A 23,389-nucleotide genomic window follows, 5' to 3' on the forward strand; every position below is an offset into this window, starting at 1 on the left:
GGGCTATTTCCCATATCCATTTATTTAGTTGGAGAGGAGGGCACGGGTTATACCTGAGGGTGTAATGAATTGTATTCATGGGTCCCAATATTTTTTTTGAAATATGGTTTGCTTATCTTTTAAGATGCTTGTTAGTTTTTCATTGACTAGGATCCAATTTAGCTTCTTTTTAAGTAGCTGTATACATAGTAGTGAAGATTTCCACGACCTAGCGATGTTCGATTTAGCTGCTGTAAAGATATACATGATAAGGGCCCTGGTATGTTTGTTTGTATTTGGGATATTGCTCCCCAGTAGGGCTTGGCTTGGTGATTTGCATAAGTTAATGCCAGTGACTAAGAATATTTCATAGACCCTGGTCCAAAACCTTTGTACTTTGGGACATTGCCGCCATATGTTATAAACCGTGCACTCATCTACACATCCTCTGAAGCATTGAGGATTGTAGTAGCTGTTTATTTTGTGTAACCTGGCTGGTACTAGGTACCACCGTAATAGAACCTTATATTCTGCCTCGAGTAGGAGGTGTTGATTGAAACATGAGCTACCGAGTCCCATATTTTCAACCATTCTTGCTCGTCCAGGGATCTACCAGGTCTCCTTACCAGGCCTGGGCATATGGTAAAATTTGTGGGGAATATGCTTCTAACAATATTTGGTATAGGCATGATAGTACACCTCTAGAGCAGTGTTCCCCAACCAGTAGCTCGTGAGCAACATGTTGCTCCCCAACCCCTTGGATGTTGCTCCCAGTGGCCTCAAAGCAGGTGATTATTTTTGAATTCCAGGCTTGGAGGCAAGTTTTAGTTGCATAAAAAACAGGTGTACTGCCAAACAGAGGCTTCTGTAGGTGGTCACATAGGGGCTACCAATAGTCAATCACACCCCTTATATGGCACCACCTAGGAACATTTTTCATGCTTGTGTTGCTCCCCAACTCTTTTTACATCTGAATGTTGCTCACGGTTGAAAAAAGGTTGGGGACCCCTGCTCTAGAGTATGGGTAAGTGGTACATATTGTTTTTAGATATAATGAGGGTGGTACACCCTGTGAGCACAATGACGAGCCAATGCCATCCAAGACAATGAGCACACAAGATTGGGCATCAGACCAGCCTTAGAAAATAAATTTTCATGCATCAATTAGAAATAGGTTGATACAATACTCTTTTATTACACAAATAACGTTTAATAACTGCCTTCATAAATGTTTTGCACACACATGGATATTAAACTGTGCACATGCCCCTGCATGTATAGTCACATTTTCTAGATATGACATTTTGTCATAAAGGATTTACACTTTGGAGCCCAAAAGGCTGAAGATAGAAATGATCACAATATCTGAAGATAACCTAACTACAACCTGGTTTCCATTGACATACACTCTGGAAGTTTCCCTCTGAGAAAACAGAAGATGCTTTGAGAATTTAGCCTGTACAAACATCATACACAGATTTTATGTCATTGTATTCTCATAGACCATCCATCAGGGCTAACAGATCATCTCCCTTACTGGTACTTTGAACACATGATTCAACTGACTGGAACTCCCCCATTATCCGAGAAAGTTCTTTATTTCGATCTTGATCCTGCAAAAAGTAAACCAAAAACCATTAGGAAAAAAAGCTGTCAAAACCTATTTCTCGAATGCTATCTTATTTAAGAAAAAAACTGTGACAATATATTCATGTGCACATTATTTTGCTAAAAAAAAAGGTGTGTGCCAGCAGGAATCACACTATTATATTCATTTGTTGTTTTCCTTTAATAAATTCTCACTATTCGAGGTACCATAAAACACTTTTTTTTGTGTCCATGTTTTTCTTGAATCGAGAAAAAAGCTCCAACTCAATTTATGTTAAATCGTCCCCTATGTAGTGCAACATTTTGCACACCAAGTAAACATATACTGTAAACATATATGTTTACATATGTGTATTTGTTTATGTTTATTCAGCTTTAGACCATGCAGCTACTAGGAAGGTAAGTGAACTGAACTGCTTTCTAAACATATATATTAAAGGGATCTTGTCATCGGTTTCAAAAAGCATCAGTTAATAGTGCTACTCCAGCAGAATTCTGCACTGAAATCCATTTCTCAAAAGAGCAAACAGATTTTTGTATATTCAATTTTGAAATCTGACATGGGGCTAGACATTTTGTCAATTTCCCAGCTGCCCCCAGTCATGTGACTTGTGCCTGCACTTTAGGAGAGAAATGCTTTCTGGCAGGCTGCTGTTTTTTTCTTCTCAATGTAACTGAATGTGTCTCAGTGGGACATGGGTTTTTACTATTGAGTGTTGTTCTTAGATCTACCAGGCAGCTGTTATCTTGTGTTAGGGAGCTGCTATTTGGTTACCTTCTCATTGTTGTTTTGTTTGGCTGCTGGGGGGAAAAGGGAGGGGGTGATATCACTCTAACTTGCAGTACAGCAGTAAAGAGTGATTGAAGTTTATCAGAGCACAAGTCACATGTCTTGGAGCAGCTGGGAAATTGACAATATGTCTAGCTCCATGTCAGATTTCAAAATTGAATATAAAAAAAATCTGTTTGCTCTTTTGAGAAATGGATTTCAGTGCAGAATTCTGCTGGAGCAGCACTATTAACGGATTAATTTCGAAAAAAAAAAATTCCCATGACAGTATCCCTTTAAAGTTACATTAAAATGTGTTATCTTTCTGGAATATTATTAAACACAAAATATATGCAACCTCTGTACATAATGTGCACTAATCAGAATCAAACCGAAACCCCCACCATTCTCAGTAATGTAAGCTGCTGTACTCCTGTATTTTACAGACCTAATTTTTATGTATACAAATCTCTAGAATAATCATTGCTGTTAGTATTGTCATTTCTGTTAGGTGGAATAAAATATGTAATTTCCGTCTATGTTGACACCAGTGCACCCAATACACCACCATGCTGCTCACATGTAGCACCCAGGTTTTCAAAATGATGCAGCAAAGTATGTTTTATGTGTAGCTTTGCAGGATATGTAGGATTATAGGTGCCTTCCCTGACTGGGAAGTTTACATATAAACCTTTTCATTTAATCTTTAATAAAAAAACAACAGTGTACAAATGATTGTCTCCTATACTGACTGAATAGACATAAACACTAAATAGTTTAAGGTTAGATAGCTTTAAACATAAAAAAAGTACATTGAAACACATTTTTATTTTGCATCATCTAATCAAATCTTTTTTAAATCATCATCATCTGGGTTGACCAGTTTATGATGGGCCTAAAGGTTGCTTATTAAGGCTCCCATCCTGATCACCCTTTGCTTTGGACATGTATTCATTCAGTTCTTTGTCCAGCTGTTCCTTTGTCAGTGTCAGACATGCAGCTTTGGTTGGTTTATTACTGTGTGTAAAGAACCCGCTTCTGTATTGTTTCTAACAAGACCATCACTTGTGGATACTGTTCCCTTTTGTGATCATTGTAGTCTCCTCCTTGGGTCTCTTTTTTGTTTTATTCCATTTGGAGACATTTATCCTGCTTGTCTGCTGGGGCTTCCAGCAGTCCAAGACACTCATCTAATCTCTCTTTGTGCTTTAGAGGTCGCTGCAGAGAGGGTATCTTCTCCATCTGTTAGGAATATCTTCTAAATCGTGCTATGGCTATGCTTTGCTGCCACTTTATGCCATGGATATTCACAGGCATTGTCTGCTTTTTCTCGCAAAGATTAGTAAAGTGCTCATTCAGTGGTAACTTTATTACAATTTTATAAATGGGTGGGGTAGCCATCTTTATGCCCAGGTTATTGAATGGACCCATTAACTTAGTTTTTTGAATCACTACAAATCAGTTTCAGCACTATTTGAAGCAGCAATGTAGTGCAGTTGCAATTAGGGAAGGAGATAAAGAGAGATCTGGATTTTTATTGGAAAAAATGCATATTATTGTTCATAATTTACTTAATCTTCTTATTAAAGACAGACATTAAAATCTCTGCAAAACAATTGGCAATAGCACTAGTTGTTACCTCCCATATCCCGCAGCAATTGATAGCACAAGGAGATTTCTCTGGATGCAGAGAAGATATACAGTTAGTTTAATTAACTCATCCCAAAGAAGGTGCTAATACAACTTGGCTTTGAAGGGGAAATAGAAACATCTCACTAAACACAATCCTAAAAACATTCCTGTCAGATATCTACCATTCCCCCTGATTTGCCATGTTTTTTTTTAATGCTTAGCAAAAGCAATAATGGAGGCAAGGGGTCGTCATGGAATAACAGCTGGAAGGATTTTCTACACAATTCTAAATATAAATTCTTAATAGATTAGACAATAAAACAACACATCACCATCCAACATCTTTAAAGATGGGCCTCTAGTTCCATTCCTTAAATTCCTTGCTATCTTTTGCAGTAAAAAGCAGTGGTGTGGTTGTAATAACCCCAGCGCTTAAAGGACACCAACGATTCAGAAAACATAATGAGCCCCATATTCTAGCAATAATGGAGATGCAGCCTTATACAGCATGGTCTAATGATAGATACTAATATATTGATGGAGCATGGGAAAAAAGTTACCTGTGGAATAACAACACTGGAAATAAGTGCAAAAACAGGCACCTATCACTGACTGTTAAAATTAGTTCATATCATGCTTTATTTGGAGAATGGACAATGATTCTCTAGCATTTGAATCCTGTTACCCACAGACAGCAAGATAGCAAAGGGAGCTAAGAGTTCAGTAACAGCTAAATACCAAAGCTTCTTTTTTCTTGACTGGGGAAATGTATTCAAAATTAGGGGTTAAACTTGATGGACTTTGTCTTTTTTTAAACCCAATTTAACTTTAATTTAAGTGTGTAGTAGAATTAAGTCAAAGGCAACTGGACATTTAGGGGTACATTTACTATTGGTTGAATATCGAGGGTTAATTAACCCTCGATATTCAACCCTTGAAGTAAAATCCTTCGACTTCGAAGGATTTACCGCAAATGCTTCTACAGTAAAGGGGATGTAAAGGCAAAAATAAAATGCAATACAAATCTCTACACAGTCGCCAATTGCTCTACAGGGAAACAAACAAAGCTACTTGAGTTCTGCATGGCTGGGAAGTAAGGCGGGGGCTCCCCTGCTGTTCATAAGTATGTTTGTTTCCCTGCAGAGAAGTTAGGGACCGTCTGACAATTCCTATCCACAGCAGTAAATGAAGGGAGAATTTCACTGCATACAGTCAGGTTTCTTATAAAAACGGTATACATTTTTTAATTAAAGCATATTGGAGATAGGTTTATTTTTCATTAAAGAAAGTAAAAATGTGATTTAATTTTTTACAATTTTACATGCCTTTTAAGGGGGTGGGCCACCAGCCCCGGTCTTGGCAGGTGTTTTACCTGCTACTCTTTTATAAATACAGGTATAAATCAGCTGCAAGTCTGTGAAGAATTCTGTTTCTAAGAAATATTACAGTTTGACAAAATAAGACATAGGACTTCTGTTTTAGGAGCATAATTAGAGTTAGGCATCAGAAAGTTAAGCCCACTTGCCATGGGTACTGATGTAGCATTTCTTTATGCAAGCCTGTCTGTTTCCTTTTTGTTAAATTTGAAGGCTCTGGCACATTTTTCAGCCTGATATATATGTGGCAAAGGAAAAGCATCAAAATGAGCAACATTCACATGAAACTGTCTGTGGTGCTTTTCAGCCAAGCAAAATGTGTTTGGCTGAGAAATGCCATGTGTGTCACTAGCCCTCCTGTTATAAAAGTATTTCTGCAACTGATAATATCCACTGTATTGAATTATGTTTATTCGTTTTTGGTGGGATCTTTTAATTCAGTCTTTTAACAGATGGCGTGAATTGCAATATAATTTACTCAAACTGGGCCACTTACTTCATTTGCCTGAATGCTGATGACTTTGTAGGAGAGCTCTTCTGGTCGCACAAGTGCTGCATGCCTTTAAGAAAACAAAATAAATAAAATCAGAAAGTATTTAACAGTTAAAATGTTTGTACCGGTAATAGATTAAATATTGTTGCAAATTTTTAATGGGTTTACGCCTGTAAACGAACGACTTAGCAAAACATTGCATTCACCGTGGATTATATTTTTTCCAAAGCAAATGGGGCATTTCTTTACAAGTCACTGTTTCACAAGTATGCATATATTTCTCTATCGGTAACATTGTAGAGCTGCTTGCTTTGGGTAAGGATATAACGTGACTACAGGTATATTTGTTTTTTTTACTTCCATTGTCCTTTAAGTAACATAGAAAAAAATATGTGTGTGCCAATGCAACTGACAAAATGACTAAAAAAAGCAGAAAAGAGCAGTCACTCACTCTTCTTCTTCATCATCATTAAACAAATTCAGTCGAAAGCTGTGATCACTACCAGATGGTTTTTTCAGTTCCAAACCACCCATTAGTTGTGCTAAAAGATTCAATTCTTCCTTTGCCAATGGATTTGGTGCAACATTTTCCTGCAAAAATAAAATATTTAGTCTGAATAAAAGAAGGTTCCAAACACAAGGCCTTTGGGAAAACGTTACTTTGCTGCCCTCCCACCCCAAAACATATATATCTTGGCCCTCATTTCACTGGCCTTTACTTGTAGTGGATGAAATAGGGATAGGAAAGGTGGAATCACACAGTAGCTCCCGTGACCATATGGGCCCCCTCACGGTCGCACATGGTCTGTTGTATTGTAGTTACACCAGTGCATAAGACAGGAAGAAATTGTCGATAAATGTTAAAATATCAAAATACAACTTTGTAGATAGAATTGATATCCAACTGGATTATCAACAAATAAGAAAAAGGGATATCCTGGAACATCAAGTTCAACAACAAGTTCAAAGTAAGTATTATTTTGTTTGTACTAATGCATAATGCACAGAATTTTTTGTGTTCGTGTTCAGATACCCCTGGTTAAATTACCATAGTAATAATTTTTCCTTGGAAAATCAACAAAACATTTAATCAGATGAGGCTAAACACCTTTATGTCTAGCAAGATTTGGCCTTTTAATACTCATGTATGTGCACCTGTAATAATAAGCCCTTTTATCATTATTCAAACGAACATAACACAAAATATACTTTAATTTGTTTTGCATTTTGTTCAGATATTTGGATCCTGGGTCTGAACTATCAACCCTTGTTACTTTCCATGAGCTATGAACTAATCATTTTCAGATTTACCACCGATTGATTAACTTGAGAAAATAATTGTTTAAAGAGGTAAATTTTCCAAACTGACATTGATTTGCTTTGATAAAGGTTTCGATAAATTAAACTTTTTTCTGATTGTCAAGAATTTTTTTTTACAAAGTTTGAAAAAAAATCAATTCCTTCAGACTTCCCAAGTTAAAATGTCTGCACCTGAGTCATTATGCCAATAAAATGGTAGTAGGAGAAATCCATGCTTAACACACAGATGCAATGTATTTTACCTTCAAAAATTATTAGTTAGTTATTTTGACTAACCTTTGTATGTGATGCTGAACTTTTCAATGTTCCAGACATGTGGGTCTCCACAGAGCGACTAACACTATACCTGTGGGTATAAAACCAATATTTGTAATTTTAAAAACTTAACTAAAGGTTTACTGACCTTTAACAAAACTCTAGTGGTCACTCTGAAATGGACCCTGCTCTATTTGCTCAGGCACAGCATGCAAAGAAATGGCACTATGTGGTCTTTTTTGCATGTTTCATGCTGCGAGTTCTAAAATGAGCCTTTATTTGTTAAGTGTGGAAAGTTTATCTTCCATGTAAAGGCACAAATATAGTGAAACATGGAATAAGGTGTTCAAGGTGCTTGGTAATGGCATGTATGCCTGGATCATAGCCATTCATATAATGGGTGATAACAGGCACCCATGATCTCACCACTACCCATCAACCATCAGATGGGTTTACGTAAAAAATAAACTACTAAAAGTAAATATATACCTGTTTTTTTTATATGTTTTTTTTTTTTTTACAAAGACATGCATGATTCCACAAATAAAAAGGAAACCATAATAGTCTGTCTGTGCTACAGGGAATAGTTGCCTATCCCCCTTAGACTCACAGAGTACTACTCCATCACCTAGTTCTATTGTGAAGTGATGTGAAGTGTGTAGGGATGCAAAGAATCCACTATTTTGGATTCGGCCAAACCCCCAAATCCTTCGAGGAAAATTCGACCAAATACTGAACCAAATCCTAATTTGCATATGCAAATTAGGGGTGGGAAGGGGAAAACCTTTTTACTTTCTTGTTTTGAGATAAAAAGTCACACTATTTCCCTCCCTGCCCCGGGCAGAAGGATTCGGTCGGCACCTTTTCTATATGAACGAGCCCATGTCAAAAAGAGTGTGTGTGTGTGTGTGGGGGGGGTACAATTTTATCTTTAAGTAATAAGAAATGGAGTTCCAGGGATTAAGTGCTGCTCTAAACAACACCTGGAGGAGTGTTTAAGAGAGCAGCAATGAAAGGAAAAACAAGAGCAGATAAATACAGATACACATGATTGTGGAATGCACTGAATGTAAGTAATATTATTTTAAATGACATTAAGTATTAAAGGAATAGTTCAGTGTGAAAATAAAAACTGTGTAAATAGATAGGCTGTGCAAAATAAAAAATGTTTCTAATATAGTTAGTTAGCCAAAAATGTAATATATAAAGGCTGGAGTGAACAGATGTCTAATAAAACAGCCAGAATCCAACTTCCTGCTTTTCAGCTCTATAACTCTGAGTTAGTCAGCGACTTGAAAGGGGGCCACATGGTACATTTCTGTTCAGTGAGTTTGTAATTGATCCTTAGCATTCAGCTCATATTCAAAAGCAACAGATATGACCCATGTGGTCCCCCTTCAAGTCTCTGATTGGTTACTGCCTGGTAACCAGTCAGTGTAAACCAAGACAGCTGAAAAGTAGTGTTCTGACTGACATGTTATATATCAAATCACTCCAGCCTTTATACATTACATTTTTGGCTAACTAACTATATTAGAATTTTTTTTATTTTGCACAGCCTATTTATTTACCCAGTTTTTATTTTTACATTGAACAATTCCTTTAAGGAGCCACGGGAAGTTCATATACAGGGTGTTGTAGTAAAAATAATAAGTTTGTCTCAGTGACATCTGGGGGCACATTTATCAAGGGTCGAATTTCGAAGTGGTAAATACTTCGAAATTCGACCATCGAATGGCTTTACTTCGACTTCGAATGTCGAAGTCGAAGCTTTTTTACATCAAATTAGCCCATTTGCGGTCAAAGTAAAATTGTTCCAATCGAACGATTTTATCGTACAATTTTACTTTGACTTCAAAAAACGTGAAAAATGCTATAGAATGTCCCCATAGGCTAAAATAGCACTTCGGCAGGTTTAAGTTGGCGAAGTATTGAAGTCGAAGTTTTTTTAAAGAGACAGTACTTCGATTATCGAATGGTCAAATATTCACGATTTTGCTTCGAATCGAATACAAAGTCGAAGTGGTAGTAGCCTATTCGATGGTCGAAGTATCCAAAAAATTACTTAGAATTTCGAATTTTTTTACTTCGAAAATTCCCTCGAATTCACTTTGACCCTTGATAAATCTGCCCCCTGCAGCAGGGGACATAAATTGTGAGAAAGAATAAGGATGTTAATAATAAAGAACAGAGCTCACTATCCCCTTATTTTTAGCCCATATTTACTTAATATATGCACAGTAAACATGCCCCAAAAACACAGTTTTGCTCTTATTTTATACACGCCATAATAATCAACAGTTAGCTGAATGTGTGTTTAATGCTTTTGTTTGCAAACCAAGTCTTTTGTAAATGACATAATTTGCCAAGTAAGTATATTGCAGACTAATCACTCACATGTTGGTTCCTAGCTTGAGAACTCTGTCTCCAAATAGATCATAGGATCCTTCCCGAAGAGGACTTATATAACTTCCACCATTCTGAAATTGCACTCTTTTAACTTCTTCACCTTTGTAATTATACATTCTAAACAAAAATTGTCGTATGTTAATTAGATTTGTAATACATGCATGCATGACATTGTTGTATAACATCATTGTATCTATACCAAATGCTCATGAATTCAAGAGAACTGTCTAACTGCAGATTGGGTCAATATATTTTTTATGGTCCCTAGCTTTGCTAGGTCTTGCATCAATGTCTTGTAGGTTAGAATAATCCTTTTTAAATATAGTGGACAAAGCATTTTTCTAGAGAAGTGATCCCCAACCAGTAGCTCATGAGCAACAGGTTGCTCTCCAACCCCTTGGATATTGCTCTCAGTGTCCTCAAAGCAGGTGCTTATTTTTGAATTCCAGGCTTGGAAGCAAGTTTTAATTGCATAAAAACTAAGTATAGTGCCAAGTAGAGCCTCCTGTTGGCTACCAGTCCATATAGGGGCTACCAACTAGCCAATCACAGCTCTTATTTGGCACACCAAGGGACTTTTTCATGCTTGTGTTGCTCCCCAACTATTTTTACATTTCAATGTGGCTCACGGTTAAAAAAGGTTGGGGACCCCTGTTCTAGAGGATAGACAGGCCTGAATATCTGCCTTGAGCACCCCAAGGCCGTAGGGTCGTATCGCCCACCACCTTCGCACCGCAGGGTCCTAGGGCCCACCTCCTTCGCACCACATGGTTCTAGCGCCCCCCGACTTTGTGCAGCAGGTTCGTAGCGCCAGAGCACTGGTCATTATCACTTCTTAGAATGCGGCTGGGCGGCATGCTAGGCCCGGGCCTTTGTGGCCTTGTCACAAATCCGGGCCTGAGGATAGATTAATTGTGTAATAAGAATGTAACTAAACCAGTGCTAAAAAGACAAAACTAACACCCTACACTAAATATGACTATTAATAACTTAACTATTAAAATCTATCTACAAGAGCCCAAATAGGCTTCAACAAATACTGACCTAATCAAACCAGGCTCTTCAGTTCCCCAAGGAACAGGACCAGATGTGGGAAGTACAAAACGTCCATTAGAATTCTGAACTTTGTCCTTTAAGAATATAGAAACCTGCAAGGGAAAAAACAAACTGTCAAGAATAAAAATCATGAATAAAAAATCATGAATAAATCTGCTCAGGGTTTGGCTGAAGCTGAAATAAATCCAAACTCTTGCTAAGATGTGGGCTTTGTTGTGGTGGGCTACTGAAATTTCAGATCACTAGGGGTAGGTGTCCTCTGTGTAAGTTCTTACTTGGTCCATATGCAATACATAAATAATAAGTTCTGTTCTGTGCATCCTCCAAGTCTGACCTCAAAAGTACCCCCAGCTAGAGTGCTTTATTAGCAATTAAGGTAACAAATTGCCCCCCCTCCACTGACTTGAAGTTTCTCTGTCCTACAACTCTTTAAAGTGGAATTCAAAATGCTTGCCATCTTGGTTGCATATGGAAAAGCCATGATCCATTCAACTTCACTATCTATTATAGCACATATGATGATCATAGTACAGCATTTAAACTTGTATGAAAAAATGAGGACGGTGGCAATAAAAGGTCAAATATTACACCTAAGCACCAAGCTGTGAGAAAGTAACAGATGGAGTGTATTATGCACTTTATCTTCATAACATGTATGATTATAAGTTCTCTCACTCTTATATATTAATGAGCACTACATCCAACAGGTGCTATGCATGTCTCATAAAATCCCAAAGCAATCCACAGAACAACTATTTTATAGTGCATGTAAAGAAACAATTTATTTTTAACAATAAGGTCAACATAAACATTAGAGGGCATTGGTTTTCAGACATACCCTTATATGCATATCTTGGAAGAAGATAAGAAGAGTTTGCCTAATAAGCTGGAACTCTCCAGATGGCAGACAATTGTACATCTGAAATAGAAATGACATTCTGGTTAGTTTGAGACTAAATAGTGCATTTAAATTTTTGTACAGTAGTTCCAGTTTTTATTTGTTTTAGGGATTGCTGTTTGCATAAATATTTGAATGGGAACTGTGACTGTTACAAAAAATTCACTAGACTGCAGTGGATGTTTAAACCTGGCTGTGCTGCCCGCTGCATTCGCGGGCTGCACATGGATCAGCATGATCAAAACAAGCTGGAATTATTTGTATTGTTTAATTCAGTTATAATTAAAATAATTAAAATATTAAAGGTCAGAGGGATGTCAAATATTCAACTACAGTAAAGGCTAACCTGCATTTTTTTCTAAATATTAGTAAATATGATCTTACATCAATAAGCTGTCGGAATGTTTCATCAACTTGGTTAAGGATGCTTGGTGAGTCTCGGATGAAGTCCTTGATAGCATCCATATGGTTAAAAGTGACCAACAGGATGTCCTTGGGGCGAGGGCATAACAGAACCTGGTACTTGAAGGCCATTGTCATTAGGTCATACAGCTACATTAATCAATGCAAATCAAAGGAAAGGATAGCAAAACAAAGGAGAAGACAGAAAATTATTTTGTTGCAGTTACAAGTTTCAATCAGTTACAATCAATTTAAAACTCTTTAAACATTCAAGTGTCTCTCAGCTAGGAGAGGACACTTATTGCAATGCCCCAGCTCCATGCTGTAAGATACCTTATCCATGCTTGCTTGGTTCAGTCTCATTATAGAAGCATGGGCCAAACGATCAAAGACAGTCCTCAGGGCTTTCTTAGAATACAGCTCCTGTGGTTTAAAAAGCTCCTCCATAAACTTCTTGTTGAACATAGTGGTGATGATGTCATTCATAACTGTGAAAAAAGTTAAAGTCTTTGCTAATAATGAGACGAGAAAGTGACATGAAATACCCATATAATCTGTTTTATGACTAAAATTCTAGATCTAGATTACATAGCATTCTGACCATAGTGGCCCGACATCCAGATCAATTGGCAATGCCTAAGCAAGACATAGGAAACAGCTCACTGTAATATTATGAAAGATTACTAACAAATAAAAACAGAACACTGCGTATACTATTTGGTAGTGAAATAAAATGTAATAACAATTACCGGTAAAAAAAAAAAAAACTATTTTACCTTTAAATTATCTTCCAAAATCAGTTTATGTAACTACCACTTGGTTTTCTACATACCAGGAATCCAAACAACTGTTCTGTAGTGGAAGTAGTGTACCTCACCTCTCATCCTCAAGGCTATTCTTAGGGTAGGGTCAGACTAAAAGCCCAAAAATGTTTCCGTTTGATCAATTATTAATGATCTGTGGACCAGGTCCAATAAATGTTCTTACAATAAACAATATGGCTTATAAATTTGTGTATAAATCAATTATTGGGTGATGATCTACTTGCTGCCTATAAGTTCCCAAAGATGCTTGTTAGCCAACTTTAAAAGAACCATAAGGTATGTATCTACAGTCAGACAGTGACGACATTCCTCTTTGTGATAACCTGCTACAAAATTAACAGTTACACTCACAGTTGACCATATGATGTGCAATTTCTTTACGCCTGAGTAACAACAGTCTAAGGCCCATAGCCACAGGAATAAATAAATAATATACATTTGCCCCAAATCATACCCTAACTCTCCTTCATGTTGGTTCTCCCTGGGGCAGCCACTTGATAAACTGACCATCATATTGTTTAAACCCACACCCAATAGTAGCGCCTTACTTAACAAAATATAACCAGATAAGTGCACACAGTTAATACCGAAAAAAGTATATATAAAAGAAAATATTCTGTACTCTATTATTACACGGGAAGAGAAAGGTAAGCAGCAACATTCACTGGCATTAATTTGCAATCCCCAGATTTGTACTGTACTCTTATAGATTAAGAAATAATGCACAAACCTATCAGTACCAATATCACAAGAAAAATTACATAGCATAACTACATGTAGTTAACACATTTATCTGCAGTCTATGATAACATATGATATATTGTTTTTATCTGGTTTCACTCGCAACTTCAGTCCTGTGCTTCTCCCTTGATTAACATAATACAACCTTCATTTTTCCAGGAAAAAGCACTATGTGCAAGACAAAAAAATGCATCTCCTTACTTAGTTAACTTGAATAAAAAAAACAAAAGTCCATAGAGTTCAACCCCTCCAGATGGGTGTGCATGGCATTAGCACACACAGACAAGTCCTGGAAAAGTAAAGTCCTGGAGCTATAAGCACATGGGCTACATGACAAGGAATCCGAATGACCAGTAGTCAGATTACACTGGTTTATGGTTAATGGGGTTGTTCACCTTCCAAACACTTTTTCAGTTCAGTTGTTTTCAGATTTTTCCCCAGAAATAAATACTTTTTCAATTACTTCCCATTATTTATTTTTTACTGTTTTTCCAAAATCTAAGTGTAAATTTTAATGTCCCTATATCTCTGGTGTTTCAGTCTGGCAGCTCAGTAATTCAGGTGCAGATTCTGAACTGTTACAATTTTGCAACATTTAGTTGATACATTTCTCAGCAGAGAAATTCTGCCCAGCAGGGAAAAAGATAAGAGATGTATCAACTAAATGTATCAATTTAGCACAGTTTACAGGGTCGTTACCCTGGATAGAATAAGGTTACATAGTATGGCAGTTAACTACGGCGGTCACCTGTCCAGACAGCCCGGTTTTTGAAGGATTACTATGACTTGATGCGGCGATCGGCCAATCGCTGTGTCATAGCTCTGCCCCTGCCATCATGGCCCGCTGCCCCACAGCATCACAACCCCGCCCAATTGTGCCACAGCCCTGCCCCCTACCCAGATTCAACCGGCCAAAAGTTGGCAACCCTACAGTTAACACATTTAGAGACTGCATCTAACGTACAGCTAATGAATAGTTGGTAATTTATAAAATGACTAGCAGTAAAGAACTTAGGGTTACCACTACTCTGGTTATGGAATCATAGATAGGTTTTTTTTTTAGTACATAGTTTACTGGGAAAGCTTGAGTTAATTGGGGTGGGCAAACGAGGAGTAAGGCTACTAGCAAGCGAGAAACTAATAACCTTCATCCCAGTCATGACAAGGTTATGAGTATTTTCTTTCTGTGGCTAGTTGTCACTACAGTGACCATAATAAAGTGGTTGGTTGACCTTACCCTCTGATCTGGGCTCTTATGAGTAAGTCATGTACAGCTGGAGGGAGGTCTCTACGCAGAGGATGGGCTGCTACAGAAACAGCATAGTAAAATTGTTGGGCTGGGCATGTACTACTGGAGGAGGTCTCTACTAAGTAAATGGGCTGCTAAGGAAGTAGCATGGCAAAGTGGTTGGTTGACCTTACCCTCTGAGCCGGGCATGTATGGCTGGAGGATGGCCTCTACAGAGTGGATAAGCAGGTACGGGAGCAGCATGGTAAAGTCATTGTTTGACCTTACCCTCTGAGCCAGACATGTACCGCTGGGGGGGGTCTCTACAGAGTGGGCAAGCTGACCGGCACCCCATTATTATTAAAAGAAATGTAAATTTGGTACCAAAAAGATATCAAATTGCCTTAGAAAGTCTGTGTAAGCATCATAATTTACCACATGGGCAGAGTAAATGGTAATCTGTAACAAAATAATGCAACAATTTCCTAGGTTAAGTCTCCTGGCCTAGTTGTTTTGGTTTTTGTGCTCATCCAGTTGTCTAACAGTGAACTGTTTGGTCTGGCATGGCAGGCAACCTAGTGGTTACCTTGCTTTAACCCGTCCAACTAAGCTACATACAAAGAAGGGTGGTCATAGATTATTTTAAATGTATTTCAATAAAGGAATGCATTTATTTATGTTTTTCCATACATATGATAATTAAAAACATTTATATCATAGGGCTAATAGCCAATTTTATTCCATCCTGTGCTACAGTATGTTCGATACAAAGAAAATGTTTTGTATAGTTTGTGAATATTTAATTTTCCATTCTTTTCTATGTTTTATTAACTAATAAGCAATAGTTATAAAGTTATGGTGGGGACGAGCCTGACTGAGGGTCTTCAGTTTGGCGCGTTGTGGTGGTAGGACCTTGCCAGAGTACTGCACAGTTAAGTTTAGAAGAGGGACAAAGGAGGTTCTTACCTGTGACTGCACAGTGGGTTGATTGATACAGACACTACTACTGCTTGTGCTAGGTGACAGTTTGCTTGGATTTCCTATCCTATGGGTTTGAATATTGCCTTGGGGTGAGGCTGGCAAGGTCCTATTCATTTGATGAAATGTGAATAAATGATGTGGCCATTTTACCCCATTTTTGGCTCCTGGTGTTTCATTAACATATGTAACAATGAGGTTCAATGGGATGGCTTAGGGCGAAGGGTCATTTCAGGAGTCCCCTTGTCATGGTTTGTTGACAGGATGGTTCATTATTGCTCTGATACCTTCCCTGCCCACCATTCATTTCGACCTTCCTGGCAACTGTCTATCCCCAAAATGCTCGTATTTACCTACTAGTACTGACAGTCTATTGAAGACTCTTGTGTATGACACTCCTAGAGAAAGCAAGTTTATAATAATTGCTTGTTAAAAGACTTATGCTCAAGTAAACAAAGCAAGCAAGCGTCCGCATTTATATTCAAGTTTTTAAGTCTTGAATCACTAGTATTCTAGTTAAACCGATGTATAGGCATTACTTAGTCGAATTTTGCAATATAACGACAGCACAGCCAAAATGACTAAAATAAGCAAAAAAAGTTCTATATATATATATATAAATAGAACCAACCAGCAGGGGGAAGAAGAAGAACACTAAATTTATAAGCCATTAAAAAGCGAACAGTAGTTAAAATATGTAGTTTATACTACAAAGTTAAGGACAGAATAGTAGTTCTAATTTAAAGATGGCTACTGTGGCTTCCCTAAAGTGCTCACTAACAGTAATGAGGTAATATTGGCTGATGACGAAAACTGTTGTCTTAGAAACCCATTTAACTCTTTGTATGTCTGAGAGCAAAAAAAGAAAGGCAAGAAGAGAAGCGGCAATGCCAGGCAGGGACTCAGAGAATCTGTCTTACTTACAAGCTCACCCTACCTCGTTTTCTGTCCTGATCTGTCCAGTCAGCTAAGAGGAGCAGACAATGACACACATAAGTACAACAGAAAAAAATGGTAAATTAAAATTCTTGCATGAAGGAAAACATGTAGATAATTAGTACTTATTGCATACTTAGGACCAGTAAATAAAACAGATTAATTTGGACAGGACACGTGGGGTTACATAAACCTGGTTGGACTCTGCTTTATAGCAGTGTAGTAGAAGTGTAACGGAAGTAGCAGTTGGACTTAACATTACAACTACTGGGTACAACTCATCAGTGGTCAAAGTGCCCCATCTACATGTACTCAAGCCTCCAGATTACCTATATACAGAAGACAGAAGCTAATTTATGTATTCTGCATTTAACCTGAAGCGATCATTGCTGTATGTGTGTAAACATAGCCTGTCTCACGAGAAAATAAAACAAATCCCTTAAGTGTGTGTGTTTTGCAAGTTCACATCATGACTAAAACGCACAATGACTAATACCTAGCAGCGAAAATGTTTTTGCCAGTCAGAAAACAGCATAAAGGGCTCCAGTGGGAGAAACATTCTTTTGATAATCAGTGCCCTTTAAGGGCAAGGTCACACGTATTGTTTTTACATTGCGGTCAAGCGTAACTACGCCAATGAAACTACACATGCATATGCGTTTTTCAGCCTGTAGTTTTCTTTTCCCAACATGCAATTCTGTTTTTGCTCATTCCCCAAAAGCCAAGCGGAAAAGCAATTTACATGTGATTGTAACTGTACTGATCGTCAATATGCAACGTAGTTACGTCACGAGCATACAACGCCAAAAATACATATATGCACAATCCATCTTGCAAGAGTTTGTTCGCCATATTGAAAATATGAGGCGTATTTCAACGAAGTGTATTTCCAAACCTGTGGATCCCATAGAGTTCATTAATTGGCATATTCTGCTGAAAAACGCAAATACTGTCGTTATGTGGTGGATGTTGGCTCGCAAGTGCCCAGTTGGAATTGCTTTAATGCGTATTCCATTATTTTCAATAGGGCTTTGTTTTGTGCATATTTATGCAAGGACGACACTCCCATTATAAAACTGTGCAACAAACAAAATAGCAACTATTTTAAACTCTCTGCAGCTGCCAGTGCCTATAGATCTCTGGTGACCTTGATAGCAACCACAATCTGCATGATTATCCTGCACAGCCTTAAAGCATCATTACGCCATGTCAGTAACTTCCTCTTAAAGGAGAACTAAACCCTAAAAATTAATATGGCTAAAAATGCCATATTTAATATACTGAATTTATTGCACCAGCCTAAAGTTTCAGCTTCTCAATAACAGCAATGATCCAGGATAACAAATTTGTTATAGGGGTCACCATCTTGAAAAGTGTCTTGACACTCACATGCTCAGTGGGCTCTGAGCAGCTGTTGAGAAGCTAAGGTTTGGGGTAGTTGCAAATTATCAAGCAGAAAATGAGGTTGGCCTGTAATATTGTCACATTTATATGCTACAGTATGAAGTACTGTATATCTGGAGTCGTTCCCTAAGCTCAGTAACTGACAGCAGCACTGAGCATGTGCAGTGAAGAAGATGGGGTGCTACTGGGACATCTTCAGAGGCACAGATCTTTCCTGCTAAAAGGTTGTGGTTGCTTTGAACTGGTACAAAAGCCCAAAACATAATGTACAACATTTCTAGCCCACTTCTTTAGTTAAGCTTTAGTTTTCCTTTAAGGGGGAACGCTGGCTTCCAAACCAAAATTTGATAAAGAGGCTCACATAACACAGAAACCCCTAATATACCCATCACAGTTACCTGTGTCTTCAAAAAGTATGAATAAATGCCATTTTCTATGCTGCACTCCAGCTGGTTAACAGTTCTTCTCTTTTTGCAACATTTGAAATCCTTGCAGGAGAGGAACTAAACACTGATGTTACAAATTGTAACAACTTCTCCACAGCTTACAGACAGCATGCAGGAACTACTTAACCCACAATGCCTTGCACTATGATGTTCCATTCTTTATTGAAATCACATGTGCAGGGAATTAGCCTATTCTCAATCTCAGTCCAGACATGTACTCCCCTATATCTAAACCTGCAGTTGAGAAGTTAAACTGGCATTTATGGACAGGTCCTTACAGCATATCAATTCGACAAATGAAACATTATTATTTAACAAATTATATAAGCCCCATAATGATGAATTTTCAGTCTCTAATATCATGAATGCAGCCAACCCCAACCCTTGCTAATGTATATAATTGTTTTATTTTTGAAGAGTCAATCTGAACATAACAATGCTATCCCATATACCATGCTTTAGTTCAGGCATGTGCAGCTGTTTAAAGAACAGTCATAACTGGTTATGTCCCATCTGCCCCCCCCCCAATAGTCACTGACTAACTAAGAGGTTAGAGAGATGCAAAGGAGGAAGTAGTGTTCTGGCTGTTATGTTAGACATCTGTTCACTTCAGCCTTTATAGATGACATTTTTGGCTAACATAATAGCTATATTTAGAACAAGTTTTATTTTGCACAGCCTATTCATCCAGTTTTATTTTTACACTGAACTGTTCCCTTAACTCTCAGCATGGCACAGCTGTCACTGTTTAGAACCAATGTCCAGCATAACTTGCTTTATTAAAGGAGAAGGAATACCATTTTACCCTTGGGGTGCCAAAAGTTAGGCACCTCCAAGTGACTACTTTTACTTACCTGACACCCGGGCCGGTGCTCCTATCAGCAGAAAACCGCACCGGCCCGGGGGTTCTTCTAGCAAGCACCATAGAAAGATCCTCTTCCTTCTTCTCGGGGCCTTCTCGCTGCTGTGCATGCGCAGAAGAGCGAAAAGTCACACATTAACGCAAAAGCTGGCTATTCTGCTGTACTGCGCATGCGCCTGCCCCAGTACATTTGAAAACCAAAGAAGCAGGAAGTGGATCTCACTAAAAGAACCTTGGGCCGGTGTGGATTTTTGCTGATAGGAGCACTGGCCCTGGTTGTCAGGTAAGAAAAAGTAGTTACTTGGAGGTGCCTAACTTCTGGAACCCCCATTGTAAAATGGTATTCCTTCTCTTTTAAATCACACGAGCATGGCAACAAATAAAAACCTGCTTATATCACTGATAAAATACCTATGATTTACTAGCATGTGGTAAAGGTTAGCATGCATGTTCAAAGCTATAGGTTGGCAACAAAAGAATATAATAATGCTGTTCTTTCATACCTCCCAACATTTTGGAAGTAAAAAGAGGGACAAAAATTTTTTCTGCATGTAGTGCGGTAATTTTTTTGACCACACCCATTTTTGTGGCCACACCCTGTAATTACCATGTTCATTATAAAAATTTGAAAATATTTCTTATTTTCTTATCTCAAAATTGTTACAAAGTATCTTAGTTGCACCTGTTAGCTGTACTGGCCTATCTGCCAAAAGCCAATTAAGTTAGAAACTTTGTTTCTTTTTCTGACTGTTCAGTGCAGAGAAAAGAGGGACTTTCCAGTACAAATCAGGGACCTCAGGTTGAGCAGTCAAAAGAGGGACTGTCCCTCTGAAAAAGGGACAGTTGGGAGGTATGTTCTTTGGAGGTAACCTAAATAAAAGGTGCAAAGTTTTGCTATAGGTCTAGTCACCTATAACAACCAATCAACGCCTATTTACAACAACCAATCAGCACATGTAACAACCAATATCAGAACCTGTAGCAACCAATCAGCAGGTAGCATCAACTGGGCAAACTTTGCACCCTTTATAAAATCCAGAAAAAGGAAAAGTACTATAGCCAAGGCAAGGTTGTCCTTTCACATGTCACATTGATGGTGTAACAGGCAGCAGGGTTACATGACAGAATTGTTGCTTACCCTTTTTTGCTTTGTCCGGTGGAATATTCTGAGCCCGCAGCCGCTGATCCAGAATATAAAGCATTTCTCCACCAAGGTTGATGAAGAGAAGAGGTAATGTGCGCAGGGACATGATGATGATTCCAAACAAGGAGAGACTGAGGACTGGATACAGGAGGGCCCTATGAAGGGAGGAAGGCGGCGCAATAGAAAGGAACACAGTCTGGCAGAAAACCTAATATTGGGAAAGCCCCGCGTAGTGGGTAGCACATCTGTTATTCGGTCGCACCTATAGGTAGAACAGCAGCATCAACCCATCCCCCGGTGCCCAGGCTGCGCCACCACAGTGCGCGATTCCTGATTCCACCAATCAGAACTTCCTAGGCCCTTTCGTTGACGACGCTGCAGCACTGTTGCTAGGCTACCGTCCGCATTGGCCAATCACAAGGCACCTTACAAACACTGTCGTCGAGCTTAAAGGGGAATAGACGAAGCTGGTAGCTTCATCAATTGAAAGGATAGTGGATTTGAGGTTTTACGTAACGTCAAATGACGTCCTGGGGATTGGAGGGATCATTTACGAACGCATGCGCAAAGAGCAATTCATTTTGGACTCGAATCAGCATATCCATAATGCAGTTCCCCCCCATTATTTAAGGGTAATTGTACCCCTGCTCTGAGTTGCATCAGTCACAATTGAGTCTGATGATTTAAACTGCCATACTTACACGTGTATTTTACATGCAACTCTGGTGCAAGTTACATCTATTGGCACAAATGAAAGAAAGTCATTTTTACAAGTCTAGGGTTGCCACCTTTTCTGGAAAAAAATACCGGCCTTTATATATATATTTATCTTTAAAAGTAGTGGTCGATCCCAATGTTATTAATAGGGAAAAAAAATATATATATATGAAGGCCGGTATTTTTTCCAGAAAAGGTGGCAACCCTATTTACAACCCTAGTGCTAGGGGAGCGATGGCGTGGCTGCTGCTGGCAGGTAGGTTGCCAGGACTTCCCTATATAGTTGCGCTTAGTGCTGGTGTATCTGTCCCACTTTCTGTTCCAAATTGCAGAGTGAAATACCCACAAATGACCCCTTTGGAGTGTTGGCAGGAGGAGAATTGAAGGGGCACTGCTTCACAGACTTCCGAGTGTTCAGTATTGGGGTATCGTTAAATTAGGAAGGGTGGGTGATTGATGGAGGTGCGGTGAGATTCAGAAACGCAAGCATGAGAAATTTATAAGCATTTTATGTAAGCCTTGCAGCCAGGCCCGGATTTGTGGAAAGGCCACCTAGGCCCGTGCCTAGGGCGGCAGAATTTTAGGGGGGCGACGTGCTGCCCATCCACACCAACATTGGTTCAGAAACACTGGGGATGCGCTGGAGATACAATAATTTTTTTAATTTTCCGTGCACCAATCCCCGTTGCTCCTGTCCCCCTGGAGGGGACAGGGGCGATGAACGGTAGTGGGCCTAGGGGCGCCCACAATGTAAATCCGGCCCTGCTTGCAGCTCTATGATCCTTGGTCCTTCCTAGCAATATTCTCTTTAATTCCATACCCACTATGTGCTCAAAAACAAATTATTTTGTGCACACATCTTAAACTTGCATGTGCAGTTTTTAAAAACTGTGTGCTCAGGTCAGAATTAATAAAAAAAATTGTGTATTTACACAAAATTCTTTGTGCACACCACAATTTGTTCAAAACTTGTGTGCACACTCCATAGGGCTGAACTCCACGGCGCGCTGTTGTCCGACATGTCGCCATGCAATGACATGTATGTAACGTGTAGGATGTGTGCAGAAGATAATGGCGCTGAATGTGAAATTGCAGGTCCAAACTAGATGTATCCGACTGTCGGATGTGAATGACGCACGATGCGTCTTCATACAACAGTCGGATACATGTAATTTGTACCTGCAATTTCATGTTCAGCACCATTATCTTCTGCACAAAAGGCACGCCGCATGCGTATCATCACATGGTGACGTGTCGGACTACAGCGTGCCGTGGAGTTCAGCCCTTAGAGGGAACACTGCTTCCACGGCTACCCTCCAACCCTGAGGATGTTTGAGTCTTTGTATATTTGAAATGGCCAGAGCCTCTTTTGAATCTTAGTCCTGATATGCTCTCCCCATATGTAAACCTACAGTTGTGAGATTAAAAGTTCTTTACAGAAGTCTTATATTAAACGCATTTAGCAACTTTTAAGTTGGTCTTAATTTTTAACTTTTTACAGTTGTTGAATCATTTGCTATCTTCTATTTACAGCTTTCAAATGGAAGTCACTGACCCGGACAGCCAAAAAAAAAAACAATTGCTCTGTGAGGTTACCATGTTATTGTTACTTTTTATTACATATCTTTTTTTGCAGGCCAAACCTATTGATATTCCAGTCTTTCATTCACACCATTGCTTGGTAGATAGGAAAATGTGGACCCTACCAACCAGATAACTATTGAAATTCCAAACTGGAGAACTGCTAAATAAAAAATATTTTTTTTTTTTAAAAAAAACATAAAAATTAAAAACAATTGCAAACGGTCTCAGAATTTCACTTTCTACAACATACAAAAAGTCAATTTAAAGATGAACAACCCCTTTGGTCAATATGCTTTCTCCTCTGCCCATTTTAGATTGCCCACATTTG

The 23,389-nt window shown here is 38.6% G+C and overlaps 1 protein-coding gene across 1 annotated transcript; it reads right to left on the reverse strand.

The window, feature by feature from the left end:
- Nucleotides 1-1,150: 1,150 nt before the first annotated feature.
- Nucleotides 1,151-21,073, reverse strand: oscp1.L (organic solute carrier partner 1 L homeolog; the record flags this gene model as incomplete). Its single annotated transcript, NM_001095812.1, is given in 10 exon segments — nt 1,151-1,592; nt 5,861-5,924; nt 6,309-6,448; nt 7,454-7,523; nt 9,830-9,958; nt 10,886-10,989; nt 11,736-11,816; nt 12,180-12,347; nt 12,531-12,685; nt 20,755-21,073. Coding segments are annotated over 10 exon segments (1,140 nt in total). The 3' UTR covers nt 1,151-1,475.
- Nucleotides 21,074-23,389: the final 2,316 nt, after the last annotated feature.

This window comes from Xenopus laevis, chromosome 2L (assembly GCF_017654675.1).
Source record: "Xenopus laevis strain J_2021 chromosome 2L, Xenopus_laevis_v10.1, whole genome shotgun sequence".
Lineage (NCBI taxonomy): Eukaryota > Metazoa > Chordata > Amphibia > Anura > Pipidae > Xenopus > Xenopus laevis.